Source organism: Centruroides sculpturatus, unplaced genomic scaffold, assembly GCF_000671375.1.
Source record: "Centruroides sculpturatus isolate CEXI.00-Female unplaced genomic scaffold, Cexi_2.0 scaffold334, whole genome shotgun sequence".
NCBI lineage: Eukaryota > Metazoa > Arthropoda > Arachnida > Scorpiones > Buthidae > Centruroides > Centruroides sculpturatus.
Window position 1 is genome coordinate 121,717 of NW_019384688.1, and position 18,390 is coordinate 140,106.

At 31.9% G+C, this 18,390-nt stretch overlaps 1 protein-coding gene across 1 annotated transcript; it reads left to right on the forward strand.

Annotated features, from left to right (window-relative positions):
- The first annotated feature begins 11,248 nt into the window (after positions 1-11,248).
- LOC111627101 (DNA repair protein complementing XP-G cells homolog) lies at positions 11,249-17,681 on the forward strand. The gene is made up of 9 exons (XM_023370656.1): positions 11,249-11,432; positions 11,515-12,349; positions 12,422-12,678; positions 12,754-12,861; positions 13,340-13,553; positions 15,817-15,961; positions 16,073-16,261; positions 16,979-17,063; positions 17,137-17,681. The coding sequence occupies exons 1-9, from the start codon at positions 11,289-11,291 to the stop codon at positions 17,407-17,409; spliced, it is 2,250 nt and encodes a 749-aa protein (XP_023226424.1). The 5' UTR covers positions 11,249-11,288; the 3' UTR covers positions 17,410-17,681.
- Positions 17,682-18,390: the final 709 nt, after the last annotated feature.

An 18,390-nucleotide genomic window follows, 5' to 3' on the forward strand; every position in this document is an offset into this window, starting at 1 on the left:
AATTACAATTTACAAAATTTCAAAGTTTTTAAAGAGCCACAAAATTTTTTCTTGCCAACAATAAATAGTACTCGCATAAATAAAGTTTTTTGATAAAAAAAACTAATCTATTTATTCATAAGAAAAAACATCTATTTATTCATATATATAAGTAGTGTTTTTCACAACAAATTAGATCAGTGTTTTTCAACCTGTGGGTCGCGACCCCCCTGGGGGGTCGCGAAGCCTTACACGGGGGATGGTGGGTAGAAGTAAAAGATAAGTGTTTGTAGGTCTTACACTACATTAAAAAACTACAATTTCAGCGACAATTACGGCTCACCCCAGAAAATGATAGCGGAAAAAGTGTTGAGCTAATTTGAAAAAGGAAATAAAAAGTAGAAAAGTATAAACTGAAATTCAGATACTGAAGAAAAAAAAAAAGGTCAACAGTTCCCTGTGCGTAATGTTATAATTAAAGGAAGTTTCATTCTTCTGAAATTTCTATTTTAATCAACAATAATTTGTCTCAACAGAAAGAAAATTAAATAAATAGTTTTTAAAATTACTGATATAGTTTAAATATGGCCCTAGGGGGTCGCCAGAATTTTTTAACTTGTAAAGGGGTCGCGTATTCAAGAAAGTTGAAAAACACTGAATTAGATAATAGAAACATCCGACGACGGCGTCATTCGAGAGCTTCCGACGGACTGACGACAGTGACGACGCGTGTCACGGGGGAGGGGTGCGGTAAAAAGCGAGTACAAGTGGCTAAGATAGAATCGGTGTCTAATCCTCGTTAATCGATTTAGAACGATTTTTAAATGTTTTTTTTTTTTATAAAATAAATAATATTTGCGTATGGAACTAAAGAGCCGCAGCTTCACATCCAAAGAGCCGCATGTGGCTCGCGAGCCGCAGGTTGCCGACCCCTGTCCTAGACCATCACTGACGCGCAATTAACTGATTGCCCCTGGAAATCGGCTTCTTACAGAAACACAGCTTCCCTATCATCAAATGTCACGGCACGCCACTGTACTACATAGAGTTAGTGTGATCTTAGATACAGCGCTCTTGGTGGCAACGACGGGTACTATCGACCGCCATTTTACTTTAAGTTAAAACATCGAAGTCGATACTACGTGTTGGGCAGGATTGTCACTTTAGAATCCATTTTTTCTCATCTAAATCTAGATTATTTTGTTTGCCCTTAGATTTAAGATTTAGGAAATTAGATAAGTGATATAAATCTACATTGTTTCATTTCGAATTTAGTTATTTTCTATATTTTATTTGATTATTATAAATAGTGTTGCCACCAGGCCGGTTTTTAAATTCCATGTCCGGATTAATTATTAATTGGTCCGGTTTTCATAGAAATTCTGAAATTATGATGATGAAACAAAATAAATATATAAAAATTATTGCGAGTGTTTTATTTTAATAGTTAACTTCACACTCCCATCCAAACTTATCCCTAAGCCAAGCATGGCCAACATACGGCCCGTTTAATTAATGAATTTTGTGGCCCGCGATTAATCTTTCAATATTAGCTACTCAATTCCGAATAGCCCGATGAAAAATTCTGACGCCTAAAAAAAAAGGTCAACAACTCACTGTACGTTTAGAATTAACCCTTCATTACAAATCTCGTAAGTACAGAGTAGAATGTTGATAAAGGATGATAATGTGAAAAATGTATCTGTAATCTCTATGTACAATTTAGTCTCTACGGAGTGACTCCACAATGAGATCTCGCACCACCTCAAAATCTTCCTAGGGCAGCCAGTGGTTCGGCCCGTGGAAAAAGTTTTTTTCCAATTCGGCCCGGAGACAAAAACTGTTGGCCACCCCTGCCCTAGGCTAAGAGTGACAGAAAACGTACAGTACTTTTAAAATTCTAACTTGCAAATATCTCTGGCAAATATTATGTTTGTTTCAACACAAGTCCCTGGTTTAAAACTGGCATGCTCATTGTTCAGTTTTTGGCTGTAAAATGACATTGCGCATTCTTCGTACGGTTTCAAATTCGAACCAGTCAGGGACTTGTGTGGAACAAACCCATTGTCCTGGTAAGCAATTTTGAAAAGGTAGCAACACTAATTATAAAGAAGGTAAGATCAGAGTTTAAAGTGGTAAGTGTAGTACTTAACTTTCAATATAACAATATTTTTATAATATAACTACGAGCCAGGCCTCGATGGGCTTTATTCTCAGCCATATGATTGTTTATTTATATTGTACTTAGGTCAGTCTGATCCATACCATACTAAGTACTGTACGTTGTCGATTTTTTCGGACAGTGTCTTTTTTTTTTTTTTTTTACAGAATATAGTGTTCTTGTGTTTTTATTAAGTTATAGTTTGTTTGTAAAAATTTTTATTTCAATTTGTGAAAATATTTACAATAAAAAACTACATTTGACCTTTGTCTTGTGAACCACATTGTTGAAGTTAAAAGCCTTCTAAGAGGTAATAAGGAGCTAATAATTGCGGGAAATAGAAGAAATGTTGAATTTTTTCATCAAAAATAGACAAAGAAAAATGCCGGTAAGCCAAAAGGTTGATTTGTAGAAACTGCACCGTTAGGATATGTACAAATTGTGCACTATATGCATTATTCTGGATAACAAAAGTATAATAACATGACCTAACCTTTTGTTTGTTATGTTGTAGACAACAACCTTAGACTCTTAAGCAGTGAGCCTAGAGAGGGACTGGAAAATTACTAATCCGAAACGACAGCCTTGACCGCTCTGAGGGACCCGGGATCGAATCCGGATGGGTCGAAATATCTCCAGGAACTTTTCGGGGAATTTTTTGACCCGTCCGGATTCGGAATTTTTCGGGGATGGTCTCTCTGGATATGTCAGGCCCCATTCCTCACTACCCGGTCAGCCCATTGTGGCCAGGCCGAACCCATAATGGGCTTGCTAAAAGAAGCCCTCTTAGTGCCCACAAGGCGGAAAGAGTTAAAAAAAAAGCCGGTAAACTATGTCACCGAAATCGTTAATTTAACGTCCGATAATTGTTTTATGCACTCCAGCCTACATCGAGACAAAAGTGTATTATTAATTAATATACTATCGCTCGACCATAAAAGCAACTAGTCGTAATCTTGACCCACCAAGCTCACCAGTCAGTGGAGTAGCGTGGGTGTCAGCCGCCCGGGAGGAGGAAAATTTTGCCGCCTCATTAAAAGACTAAAATTCAGTTTCGTCACAGAATAAGTAATGAAAAATTCCGTGCTCATTTCAATGTCCGAATCCTAGGTGCGACAAAAATATGAAATGAAATGGTTCAAATGTTTACAAGATATTATTATTATTTATTGTGAAATTTTGCCGCCCCCTAAAAGTGACGCCGGGGCGGGCCCCCCTGCCGCTCCCACTACGCTATGCCACTGCCACCAGTCCATTCGGCCATCGGCGGAGACCAGACCCTAAATACTAGGAGTTCGGTCCGAGCGTAGGTTCCATCCGCGCTCGGACGGGTTGGCAGCATGGAATTTTTCCGGGTTTTCTCCATGTCCATAATCGCCTGAATAGGGGCCAGCTTCCCATAAAAGTCCTCCCGGAAAGGCACTTTTCCCCCCGCGCGCGATTAGGCCATTCTATAAGGCCGGCTCATCGGTTACATAGCGATCATCCACCAGTCTCTCGGAGTAAAAGCGAACAGCAATAAACTCCATATGAACCCAGTACAAAAACAAAGACTCGACCCACTAAAGATAAAAAAATAATTGTGTCGTAACAGCTGTCATTAGAGGGCGCTTTCTATATACAAAATGGATTCCTTTTAATTGTTGTGTCAGTGCAGGCATCAGAATGTAAATTTTAATGGGCATAGTTTTTCCACTATTTGTTAATGGACTAGGACAAGGAAGAAGGGATATTTGAAAAACCGTAGATATCATAAAATAAGACAATATGAAGAAAAAATTAGTCTAAAGACTACAAAGTATTAAGTCAAGCAGTAAAATATTTTAAAAAAACAAAAAAGATGGGAGTCCAAGGCTTGTGGGAACTTCTGTCACCTGTTGGACGACCAGTTACTTTAGAAACACTTGAAAACAAGATACTGGCTGTCGATATCCTTTTATTATTATTTATTACTAGACATTACTTTCAAGTATTGGTTAATGTTCAGGGTCGTAGACTGTCATAGCGGCTCGTACTGGTTTAGCCTCGAAACCGGACCGCTTTGGAGACGACGTGTCACGTGACGACGCGAGCGAACGGCGGCGGCTACTGCGCCGCGATAAACGGGGAAAACCGACGCGCGGGTTAACGTCCATAGTGGGGACGCACGTTCTAACCTGTTCTAACCTAACCTAACCTAACCTATTCTAATAATTTAATCGGTAATAATTGTGGTAATTTATTAGAATAGGTTAGGTTAGGTTAGAACGTGCGTCTCCACTGTTTCCTTTTCTTTTTTTTCTTGGTCCAGACACGTGGATTGCCATGGCGGCTCACCTCTGATTCCGGCAAAGAAAAGAAAAGGAAACAGTGGGGACGCACGTTCTAACCTAACCTAACCTATTCTGATAAATTATCATAATTATTACCAATTATATTATTAGAATAGGTTAGGTTAGGTTAGGTTAGGTTAGTACGTGCGTCCCCACTGTTTTCTTTCGTTTGCTGGAATCAGCGGTGAGCCGCCAGCGCTGGCGCGGCGCAGCAGCCGCTGCCGTTCGCTCGTGTCGTCACGTGACACGTCGTCTCCAAAGCGGTCCGGTTTCGAGGCTAAAACAGTAAGAGCCGCCATGACAGTCTACGACCCTGAACATTAACCCAAGTATTTTGTATATATTTGTGTGTACATATACAAATTACCTAAAAGTAACTTCTACCAGAACATTGAGTTTAAAATGTTTCTTTAGAATAATCTGTTTATTCTTATATACATCCATACGTATATACAATATAAACACAGGAAACATCTGTTGATTTGATAGGGGATGAAGGTTATCAGAGTTACTGACCCTGAAATTTGGGCAGACTTCTGGAACACCAAATTAATTAGTCAGGCGTTTCAAATCGATCACATTCATCACCTGGAGGCCTGGGAGATCTATAAAGCCAAAGTTGGGGGCATCTGTATCAACTTTAAGGACTGGGAGACGATTGCACATGCGCGGAGATACCTGCTCGAGGAATTCGAACGGAGACAGGTGGAGGGGTAAAACATGATATGTGCAATGTTTATAACTTGGGCAGCATTGTTCCAATGGTTCAAGGGGGATACCAGTTAGTTCAGCACATGAAGAAGGCCTTGGTGGAGGCCGAAAACGTTAGTGGTTTTGTGTCAAATACAACACTGATAAAAAAAGATTTTGTTTGTGGATGTTTAAATGTTTTTATATATTTCAATTTTAAAAATGTTCGAACTGTTTTAAATTCGAATTTGTTATTGCGTATTGGTTCGATTATAGAACGATTGTAAACGTTTCAGAAAATTGATCAAATTGAAAATAGTTTATTTGATTCTCAGCAATTCTCATCATTCTCAGTGGTAGGTGTTATATAACAATTATTATGGTTGTTGAAATACCGAATATAAATGGGGTTTGCTTGCAAAATCTGCACGGTAACAGCTAATGTATTATAAATTCTGATGGTTGTGTGTGACATTTTTTGATACTTATTCCTTAATTCAGTATATATAGGGTGGTTCAGTTATAATTTCCCTGACAAATATATCATAAAATGTTTTCAAATAAACATTAATCAGAATTAAAGTTATGTATTTTGATGGAACATTTTCATTTCCATAAAAATTAAGCTATGTTATTAGAGACTGTGATGATAGTTGCCTACTAACATAGGCACAACCAAATTTTTTGTAAGTTATAGCTCTGCCAATTTTTGTTTCTGATCGTAGTTACTTTATAAAGTGATGCTCATCTCATCAACCTCTACCACCCCCAAATTTACAGCATCTCAAACATTAACACTTTATGTATACATAGTGCATATAATGTTTGATATTCCAAGGTGTAATAATCTTACATTCTTATGAACTTTTTTCTTTGGAATTGAACATTTCCTGATTTTTTGAAAGTTACACTGCTAATTGGGCTAAAGAAGACATCCCTCCTGTATGTACACAAATAAATAATTGTATTGATATATAAATAAAAAAAATAATTTTCTTAACATACTATAAATGTTAGTATTTGGCTGAATCAAGCAATTAAAGGTTGCAGAGATAAAGATGGGCAATCTCCCTTAAATGCACATTTAGTGACTGTTTTTCATAGAATTTGTAAACTTTTATTTTATAAAATTAAGCCAATTTTTGTATTTGATGGCCATCCTCCTGAATTAAAGAAGCAAACATTGGTGAGTTAATTTGTTTAAGATTTTGGTCGATAACATTTTATTTAATTTTTTAGTAAATATAAAATTTTAAATTTATTTTTGAGAATTTTTTTCTTTAATGTAATAGTAAATATATCATTTTATTTTTTGATTTAGGTAAAAAAAAAATAATAATAATAACAATGCATGTATTATCATTATTATTATTATTTTTGCTTTCACACAAATTCAGATGTTTTTAAATTGTATTGTTCTAAATTGTCAATTTATTTATTTAGCTTGTGACATTTGTTGGGGCAATGATGAGGCAATCCTTTATCTTATAACTGAACTTTATTTTAATCTAAGGCTATATATACTTGTTAATATATCCATAACTTTGGTGCCAACAGAACAACAGCTTTCTTCCTGCCTTGTGCTCTCTTAGCAGAGTGTTGCCATGTGCAGTTTTACATCAATACTCACTTTAGTTTTGTATTCTCAACAATCCCACCTCTCAAAGAGACTCTATGTTTACTTAGTGTTCTCTTCACTAGTTATGTGTTCATGGTGGATCAGGAAAGGTTCAGTTCCAAGTGGTTTTGTTCTTATAGTCTGTATACTCCACTCGTATTGTTCCATCAGTGACCTTCTCTCGAATGAAATGATACTTTACAGCTATATGTTTGGTTCTACCGTTTGTCACATAACTTTTGGTGTGTCCTATTGCTGCTTGGTTGTTCCATTTGACGATAATGGGTTCTTCCAGTAATCCTGCTGATCCAATGTTTTCTAATAGTTCTTTGGTAACTACTTCGATATCATCCACTAATTGCAATAATCTTTGCCTAGTACTAATTAATATAGGCTCCCCTTGATGGTGCGACATCCTTTGGAAGATGTATATCACCTTTATTTCCTAAGAGTTTATTCACATTTATCCATTTACATTTGTCTTCTGACATGACAACTTCTCAACTCTAGCTTTCCATAATTTGTTTTCTCAGGGATTCTATTTCTTCTTCCATGGCCGCCTGCCATCTGGCTGAATCATTCACTTCCATGGCTTCTTCATATGTCATAGGCTCTATATTGTCCTTGACTATCTTTTCACCAATTGTGGCAGATTCTTCTATGGTTTTCATTCTATATTCTTTTCTGGGTCTCCCCCTCTGTCCTGTTTGAGTGATTCATGGTCTACCATTTGCTCCTATCAGTTTATTACTCTGCTCATTTTCATTCTCATTTGTTTCATTTTCGTCTTCATTTTCTGATAAAGTGTTTTCTTCGAGTTGTAGATGCTTGTTCCTTAGCAGGTTCAAGGATATCTAATTCCACTTCTTTATTATTTAGTTTTTTTCTTCCATGGGATCTGTCATTTTCAGTCATTTTGATATTGTCCCTTGAGTTATTTGGGAATTCATTGATAAATTTGACATCTCTACTTGCTATGACTCTTTTTGTTTTCGTGTTCCACAGATGATATGCCTTTGTTTCACTAGAGTAGCCTATAAAATGCATTTGGTGGATTTCTCATGAAATTTTCCTTTTCCTGGTTTCTTTCCTAGTGCAAATGCCATCTGACCAAATGTCCTAAAATGTTTTAACGTTGGCATTCTGCTATTCCATAATTTGAAAGGTATATGTCGCCTTCCAGGCTCTTCGATGGACATCTATTTCTAATATATGATGCAGTACATACAGCCTCTGCCCAAAAACATTCTTTCAGTTCTGCTTGGAGTAGCATGCATCTTTCCATTTCCACTAGTGTTCTATTTCTTCTCTCTGCAATGCCATTTTGTTGTGGTGCGTAACAGGCTGTTTTCTCATGTCTAATCCCTATGTGTTTCAGGAAGTTCTGAAATTTTCTATTAGTATACTCAGTTCCGTTGTCACTTCTTATTGCTTTTATCTTTCTTCCTGTTTTATTTTCTACAAAGGCTAAGTATGTTTTGAATTTCTCAAGAGTTCACTTTTGTTTTTCATGAAATATATTTCTCACCATCTAGAATGATCATCAATAAACGTGATGAAATATTTCGATCCACTCAATGATTGGGTTCTCATTGATCCACAAATGTCAGTATGAATCAGTTCCAATATTTCTCTGCATCTCTTTTCGTTTTGCTTCGGAAATGGTGACCTGGTTTGTTTCCCTTTTATGCAGATTTCACAGGGGTCGAGTTCTTTTCGTCTTATGATCAGTTCTCTGGCTTTTAAGTTGTTGGCCATATGCCATACGTCCTTTTCATTTAAGTAACCTAAACGTTTGTGCCACCTTTTCATTTCATTGACATTTGTTTGAGAGTTTAGATTCCTCCCACCTTTCTTTCACATAGTATAGTCCTCCTCCTTTATATGCTTGCATGTGTATGCTTTTGGTTTTTGGATCCATAATAGTTGCCTAATTCTTCTGGAATAGTACATTGAATCTATGATCAGTTATCATCCCAACTGACAGTAGGTTGGTCCTTAGTTCTGGTATGAGAAGTGTGTTCTCTAATTTGGCTTGAAATCCTCCTTTTGTTTCAATTATTACATCATCACTTCCTTTGATTTCCATTGTAGATGAGTTGGCTAAGTTTAATTCATTTACATGGAATGTTTCGACATTAGAAAATCTTGCTTTATCATTGCACATGTGTGATGGAGCGCCTGAGTCTAGACACCATTTTCTTTTCCTTCATTTGACATAATACTAGCACTATATGACTGCTGTTTTTGTGTTGTTAGGCTTATAGTCGTAGCTCTAAATGGCTTTCGCTTGTTTCTATCCCAGCATTCTCTCACTTTATGGTCTATTTTGCCACAGTTATGGCATTTGAATTTGAATGGCCCCTTATTTTCCAATTGTTTCATCTGTAATTTGTTTATATAAAGTGTATCTGAAAACTTAGTCATCAGCATCATCATTTCATTTTTGTGCCTCATACTCTTCTATTAGCTTTATTTTGAGTATGTCTGGTGAAAGAAGTTTCTCTTGTGTCTCTATAGCAATTCTAAATTGTTCGAATGAGTCCGGTATACTATATAGCAGTACTACTGTCAATAGTTTTCATTTATGGAGATTTCCATTTCTTTTAACTTATTTACTGTATAGAAAAATTCTCTTACATAATCTGCCATGTTGTCTCCTTCCTTCATTTTCTTGAGAATTAATTTCTTTAGTAGCATAGCCTTTCTTACAGGACCTTTTGATTTGAAGATTTCATGTAGCTTATTCCATATTTCGTGTAAGGTTTCACATCCTTTTGTCTGTTTTAATTCTGTGCGGCTTATGGTGAGAATTATATCACACATTGCCTTTGAGTCTGCTGTGTCCCATTGTTCTGCCACCATCTTTGTACTTTTGTCTCTAGGTAAAACTTCTGGTTTCTTTCTTTTTCTGATGACATATTCCCAGGAATCATTTTTGATTAAGAGTGCCTTCATCTGTATTTTCCATGTATCGAAGTTTTCTTTACACAGTGGTCCTATTTGTATAGCTAGTTGACTGGCCATTTTTCTTTTGTAGGCTTTATAATTCTATTTCCTTTTAGATCCTGTAACTCTAGCTTTCGATACTTAATTTTCCATTCCTAGGTCCATAACCATCCATAACCATTATTGGGGCAATGATGATGCAATCCTTTAACTTATATCTGAACTTTATTTTATCTAAGGCTATATATACTTGTTAGTACATCCATAACTTTGGTGCCAACAGAACAACAGCTTTCTTCCTGCCTCGTGCTCTCTTAGCAGAGTGTTGCCAGTCCGTGTGCAATTTTATGACATCGATACTTGCTTTAGTTTCGCATTCCCAACACATTTTATTCACTGTTTATATTTTTTTGTGACTGTTTCCAGAAGTTAAATGATATCACATGAAACTCCAACCTCATAAACTGACTCATGCTAGAATATAAACTACAGTATTTCCTGCTTCATCCATTTGACATTTGCACATTTGTTACTGATCCGTTAAAGAATGAAATCATGTTTTTCATTCTTTAGATTTAGTTGAAAAAAATTCAAAGCTATTTTTCACCATTGTTCAAAAGTGTTTTGAGATGACTAGTAGTACACACACTACATTTCTACTAGTACCTATTTTTTAATATAATCCAATATCTGGGGATAAACCTATGTTGCCTTGACTTACCATGGATTGAATTGGTCATATGAGTTATTTGTCATTATCCAAAGATATTCTTATATTTCCTTACAGGTATATATTTTATCTTTCTAGAAATTCCATTTTGCCACTTAGAGGAGCTCTTATCAAAGGATGAAGTTACTTATTTGCTTGAAAGTTTTGTTGCTGTAGATTGTGTCAGGAATATATGACCACTTTTCAAAACTTCCTGGGCCATTTTGTTAATTAACTAATGTCTGTCTAAGAGATGAAATTATTGATATATTGGGAACCTTTCCCTAGAGCTTATATTGGGCATTTTTTGCTTTATTTATAAATATCCTGCCATCATCACATTTTTATGATTTATATATAAATTTTGTTTCTAAGATAAGAGGTATCTAAGGAACAAAATTTATAACCTTATATATCCCAACTCAGTCTACATAGAGCATGGTTTTTCTAACAGAAAGAAAGAAATTTTATACTCTAGAAGTCTAGATAAAGGGTTTAACTGGCAAAATAGAATCATTAGAGATGATATATGAATACCATCAATGAAATCCCAGAACAACTTTAAAGAATGTAAAAAAACATGTCAATGTTTTTGTTGCTATAGTATTTTTTATTTTTATTTTAATGTTCTGAAATATGATTTAATAGCATTATTTATTTTAAAGATAAATGAAAATAAATATAAGATAAAGAAAAAAAAAATAGAGAGGTAAATAGAAATAAAGTTAGATAAAAATAATTTCTATTTATCTATTCTTTTTGCTAATTTTTTTTATTTTACTTTTTTTTTTTATATAAAATCCTTTAAAATTTTAAATTTTCAGAGATGATAGTGATGATGAATTTGAAAGTTACCACCCTTCTATTGAAATGCACTTTCAAAATCCCTTTTCCATCAATTTTGAAACAGACGACTTTAAAATGTTACCACTGGATATACAACATGAATTACTAACTGAAATTAAAGAACGTTACAAGAGAAAATGCTGGCTAGAGCAAGAAGAAATACCTGAAGTTGATTTTTTAATATATATTAAACTAAATTAATTTTGTATATTATATGTGAAAATTTCACTAATTTATATTTCATATTTAGAATTCTGGTGAATTTTCCAACTATCAAGTAGCCCAACTTCTGAACAGAAGAAAAATTCAACAGAAGTTGGAGGACGTACGGAAAACAATGAGTCAGAGAAGTGCTGGATCCATTAAGGAAATGCAGTTACTATATCTAGATTTAGAAGAGGAAGAAGAAATAGCGGAAGGAAGACGTATAATGTCTGAAGAAAATTCACATTTTATACTTTTAAAGCAGTCTAAAGTTTCTGGTAGTGGACTACCTACTGATGATTCAAATCAATTACTAAACAACAGAGATTCAAATGAAATAGCTATAATAGATGATGTTAAAAATTATGAAAGTACATCAAAATCAAGTAATATAGAAATTGCAGACCTTTCTGTTATTGAAGATAAAAAAGAAGTTGAAATGTCAAAAATTGACAGTGAAACAAAAACATCTATAGGTGAATCTAATATTCAACATTCTACATCATTAGATAAAATGAGTGTTAATACAGAAAGCATAAGTAATGATAATATCCAACATAAAATCATGGAAAAAGAAGTTTTATTGAATATTATGGATAAAGTAGATGATCAGGATATTTCAAAACCAGATGTTCCTGTAATAACTATTCAGGATAGATTAGATGATGATGGTGACAAAATAATAGCAGAATCGCAATCAAAATTTAATTTTTGTGAAGAGAGAGAGAATGTTAATAAACCTTTTGATAGCTGTTTTACAGATGAGAAAAATGAAATTTCTATTATTTCAAATGATACAAAAGTTGATAAAGTACTTGACAACAGTAGCAAACAAAATCAAGATAATTACATTAAAATAGAAACTTCTAAAGCTGTTAAAGGTATTTTCAATTGTTGTTTTATTACAAAGAATTTGTTTTATATATATAATAATGATTGTAATTGTTTTTAAGAATCTCATATAGGTGAGGAATCGCCAACTGTTATCACAATTGATATAAATAAGCCACCTACAGTGGATGATGAATTATTTCCTGCATCTATGTTTGAAGAACATTTTAGTGAAATAGGTGAACATGTTGAAGGAAAGGAAATGTCCAAGTTGTCTGTAACAAATGACAATTTGTCTTCTGATGCAGTAATTAATAAATCTTCAACTGAAAATGTTGAACAAGAACAAAAGGATGAATGGGAAATGTCAATTGATTTTGCAAGTACTGAATTTTTGTTTATTAATATACAATATGAATATGATTAATTTTTTCTTTACATTTTTGATGATTAGGAAAATATGGATGAATTGGAAGCAAATCTGAAATTGTTACAATCTGAACAACAAAGTCAATATAGAAGAACATTAACTGTAACTGAACATATGTATCAAGAAACAAAAGTAAATATTTATCTATTCATTTACATCTATTAACATCATGATACTTTTATAAACAACATTTTTAAAATTAATTTACATCTATTAACATCATGATACTTTTATAAACAACATTTTTAAAATTAATTTACAAAACTTTTAAGTATATTCAAACAACATTTACTCTTTAATCTTAAAATATAAAGTTTGTTAATCTCAAATAAAATTTAAGTATGTGTTTCCAGACAATTGCAGGGTTTAAATCAGGTTACTTTACCACTATTATTAATAATTAAATATTGAGTAATTTGGTACTAGAGATAGGCATTTGGTGCCATCTCTTATTAAATTTAATAATTGTAATTAAATCCTTATAAAATTGTTTGGTTTCATTTTGTGACCAAAACAAATTATGTTAAATTATATATTGTATATTTTTTTTATATTTTATACTTAATTTTTCAACATGTTTTTGAACTATCTTTTTTATATAAAACTGTAGGAATTATTAACATTATTTGGAATTCCTTACGTCAATAGCCCTGCAGAAGCAGAAGCACAATGCGCCCAATTGGAAATTTTGTCACTTACAAATGGAACAATTACAGATGACAGTGATATATGGTTGTTTGGTGGACAGAAAGTGTACAAAAATTTTTTTGTTCAGAAAAAACATGTAGAATTTTTTAGACATAATGATATCAAATCACATTTTAGTAAGTATAGTTGAATTCATATATTTAAAAATAAGTAATTTAATAAGGTTAAGTTGGATGACTAGGATACTTAATTAATGGGTGAATTTTAAATTAAGAAAACTTTATATTAACTATAAACATTAAAAAATGTGTTTTCTGTATTTGAAATTTATTTATTTAGGTATTCTGATAAGTTTTGACTATTAATACTTAGTTAATTAACTAAATTAATGTTATAATGGAATTTTTTAAAAATTTATTATAAAATTTAACAGTTGAATATGTATAAACATTGAAAACATAATAGTTTATAAAAACATTTAATTTACTAACATTAAATTATAGAACATACACTCAAAAAATTGTGTGTAAAAATCATTTTGTATGCTTTGGCAGAGCAATGTGATAATTGGTTGGAACTCTGGAAGTTCTATAAAGTTCAAGAGCCTCTTATTTTTAATGAAGAGTGATCATGTCACAGATTCATGTGTCTGTTTTCTTCACTAAGTGAAGGTTGCTACTGCACATTTTTAGTGTGTGAAATAATGATAATACCACACACACAATATAACTAATTGGCTGATTTTAGCATTTCTTACTTTAACTACATGTTCCAACTGTAGTTAAAGTAATTCAAATAAGAAATGCAATGAAATTGTGATAAAATGAGGCTATCACTAATAAATAATAATATCACTTTTACAACATTTATTTGCTCTGATTTGTTGATTTTAGCTTGATGTCATTGATGTTATTTAAACTTGGACGTTTTCCATTCTTGCTATACTGGGAATTTGGTTGAGAGTTTCTGAAATTCTCAATAACCAGGAATAAGGTAGAGAGGGTTAAAATAAACAAAAATTTGCTACTGAAGAATATTCTCATAGCAATGTTTTTGATTGTAAATATCTTTCAACTATTGATATTAATTCAAAATTTCATGTTGAACATCTGCTTTGGTCATTTTATAATCAAAATTCTGATTTTATTAATGGTTATTCTTACTTTCTTAAAATAATAATGCATGAATATTTACTTTAAACTATAATGGAGTTAAATAAACAAAAATCAATTGACTTTAAAAATGACTTAATTTTTTTAGCTGTTATTAAAATTGATGAGAAATGCTTGAGAAGCCAAATTGATAAATAAAATTTTGCATGGCTTTTTTGTTTTAGTAAAGTAGTAATTTTTTAATTTAACTTTGTATTGGAGATTTAAGAAAGAGAAAATACTTTTGTGAAGACATTGTCTAAAATTTCTTTCTGAAACATTCCATATGAAATTTAATTTTCAATTATCAAAGATCAGATAACTTTTGACTACTAAAACAAAAACACTACAAGAAATAAATATTAATTGAAATTAAGAGAAAACTAAAGATGATTCTCTTCTAGGAAAAAGTTGTCTTGTGTTTTGTGAAAACAATGTTTAATGTACAATATTTAATAATATCATATATTTTATAAATGTCAATATATTTTATAAATGAATTTAATTTTCTACAACTATTCTCAATTTATATTGATAAATTTGAGTTAATTATATTAATATATACTGATAAAGTTCTGATATAATCAGTATTTTAGATCAGTAATTCTCATCAGTTATTTGACTGGTGGACCACTTATGTCTCTGTTCACTTTTTATTCCGTAATTATCATTTTAGATGTGTCCCAAAATATTTTGTCTGTCTGATAGCCTAATGTAAAAGAGATGCAATGCATGAAAATGTTCTTTCCTCTGCTTTAACAGCATAAAATTGCATTTTGGAAAAATGACTGGGTCAATGTATGGATCATTTGGCACAAAGTTGCAGACACTGGTGGTCCATAGATCATCGTAATTATGAGAACCACTGTTCTAGATGATATTCTGTAATTTGATGTCATTAAATTATAGCAAACTATACATAATAAAAACCATTACAAATTGTTTCAAATGTCATTAAGTTTTACTATTATTATTATGACAAAGCATAGATTTTATTTTTGTCTTTTTAAAGCTACATTTTGAATCAATGAAAATTGAATTCCAAAAATTTACACATAATTTGTAAATTGATGAACTTTGTAATAAATTAAATTGATTTAAAATTTGTTTTGTAAAACTGATTTAATTATAGTTAAAAATCATTTTAATCATCTCTTAGATGCATTTCATTATAATTTTTCATGAAAAGTGATATATTTATTTCAATATATTGATATAAGTTTAATATTGATAATGTGAAAGATTAATATTTAAAACAAAATTTATTAATTTGTTTTTTTTTCATTAGATATGGATCGAGATAAGTTAATTGCATTTGCCTTGCTGACTGGAAGTGACTACACTCAAGGCATACGTGGTGTTGGTCCAGTAACTGCCATGGAAATCTTGAGTGAATTTCCTGGAAATGGTTTAGAATCTCTTCAGAATTTTAGGTAATATATAAAGAAATATTCTTTATATGGGACTATTCTATGGAAATTATATGGAAATATTCTTAAAATTTGGAACAATTGAAAATTAAAATTTTTTTTTTTTATAAATAGAAAATGGTGGGAAGGGTTTCAACATGGCAAAGAACTGCCAAAAAATTCTACATTAGTGAAGTTACAAAAATTGGAACTAAGTGAAGGATTTCCAAGCAGCGTTGTGTATAATGCATACATTAACCCTGCTATTGACCAGTCTGCAGAATCTTTTTCATGGGGTCATCCTGACCTTGACAGTCTTAGAGAATATCCTTTATAAAGTAAAATGAAAAGAAAATAATTCATAACAATAGAATTAAGATTATCTAATTAACACATTTTCTATGTAAAGAATTTTTTCCTTTTTTTTTCTGTTTATATGTTTGTATGACATGTTACCGATAACAGAAAATACATTTTTTTTTATGTAACTAGCATTTATTTCCATAAAGTTGATAATTTAAAATTTAAAAATTTTTCAGCCATATTAAATTGAATTTATGTAAGTGGAGCGATTACTGTATATTATTGTATTTTATAACAAATATGTAGTATCATTGAGACATTTCTTTGAAATTTAAGGACATTGTATATAAAACTAATTTATAATAAGCATTTTGGATCAAAGGATAATTTCAACTATTCATATATATTTTTACATATACTGTATATATATATGAGATATAAATGATGATTGGTTTTGATGATGTTTTAAATCTCTATTTGAAAATGAAATGTAAAATTGTTTTTCAAGAAATCTTTGAATTATCCATATTAGTGGTAATAAAACTATTAGAGAAGGCAAGTAATTTAAAAATTTCATTATATGGTCTGTCTGTGCGTTTTTATGCTATTGAAATAAAAATATAGATTCAGTATAATTGAATATGCCAATGTAGAATTAAAAAGCTATTATTTTCAATTGATTTAATTTCCAAACAAAAATTACGTAATATTCTTATTCTAATTCCTTAATGTTTGTAAGTTTGCGGAAGAAAAATTTGGTTGGAGCTTGAAAAAGGTTAATGAAATACTATTGCCTGTTATGAAGAAAATTAATGAAAATCAGGTAATTATAAATTTCATAATTATTATTATTAAATATGACCATTAATCTTAATACATTGTATCAATTTATTTAGATGCAAACAAGAATTGACAGCTTTTTTACTATTCAATTAAACAAAAAGGAGAATCTTTTCCCAAGTAAAAGGCTTCAAAAAGCAGTGAAAAAGATGCTTCCGGGAAAGAATGATACTATAGATGAGCCGAAAAACAAAAGGAAAAGATCGGATCAGAAGAAAAAGATTCTTACAAGAAAAAGATCCAAGCAACAATCAGATAAATCAGATACAAGTAAAAAACAGCCTGTCGAAGTTATCTTATCAGAAGAAAGCTCATCGAATTCTTCGTAAGAATGTAAAATTTTTTTTATAAAATTGTGCATGAAACATTAATGAAATGACACACTAATATTTATTAAAAATAGATTTTGATATAATGGAGTATAATAAACTTTTTATTTTATATTTATATTTAGTTTTATGTCTGTGTTGATAAAACACAGCTACAAAGTTACTCCATGCAATTGTTAAACTTGAGAGAGTATTTTGTGAATGGTTAATGATTTTTTTTTTGTTCCTCAGAATCATGAGATAGAAAATTTATTTTTGAAAATCTGTTAAAACAGAATACAGTAGAGCATCGATTATCCGACTCAATTGGGGACTCGGGTTGGTCGGATAACCGAAAAGTATGAAAAAATACATTAATAATAGACTATAGTATACTAGTAGCCCGGGACGTTCCCTAGTGGGCGTTCTTTACAAATTCCCATGAGGCACGGTTCCTTTGACTTTTTTGTTCCTATCAATATGCTCTACGGCTCTGTTAATTAAAGTCCCAATTGCGTCATACGGATCTATATTTCTATCTATTAAACATTCTATAAAACTTTAAAATAGTTTAACTTGTTTATTTATCTTCGGTTGTAACCCTCGATGTTAAATGTATCCGCCATTTTTTCAACAAATTTCCCGTGAGTCAATGCGCGACGTGAGTTACGGGATGTTGTAAACGTACGGCGCAAGGTTAATCAAGGCATATAATAATAAATTCATATCAATAATAAATTCCTATTACAAATAAAAATACAGTAGAACCTCCATTATCCGGACCTCCATTATCCGGATTTTCGATTATCCGGATTGTTCAAAATAAACAAAAATTTTACGAATTTGCTGATTTGCACTTGGCGAATTACGACACTGTTTATGTACGTGATGGAATGCATAACTTTTTTTGTTTCAACAACGTCTCACCCGGCACAGTGGTCGTAAACTCTTAAATATATTTTACGTAGTAATAAAAATATAACTTGACATACGTATTTATAA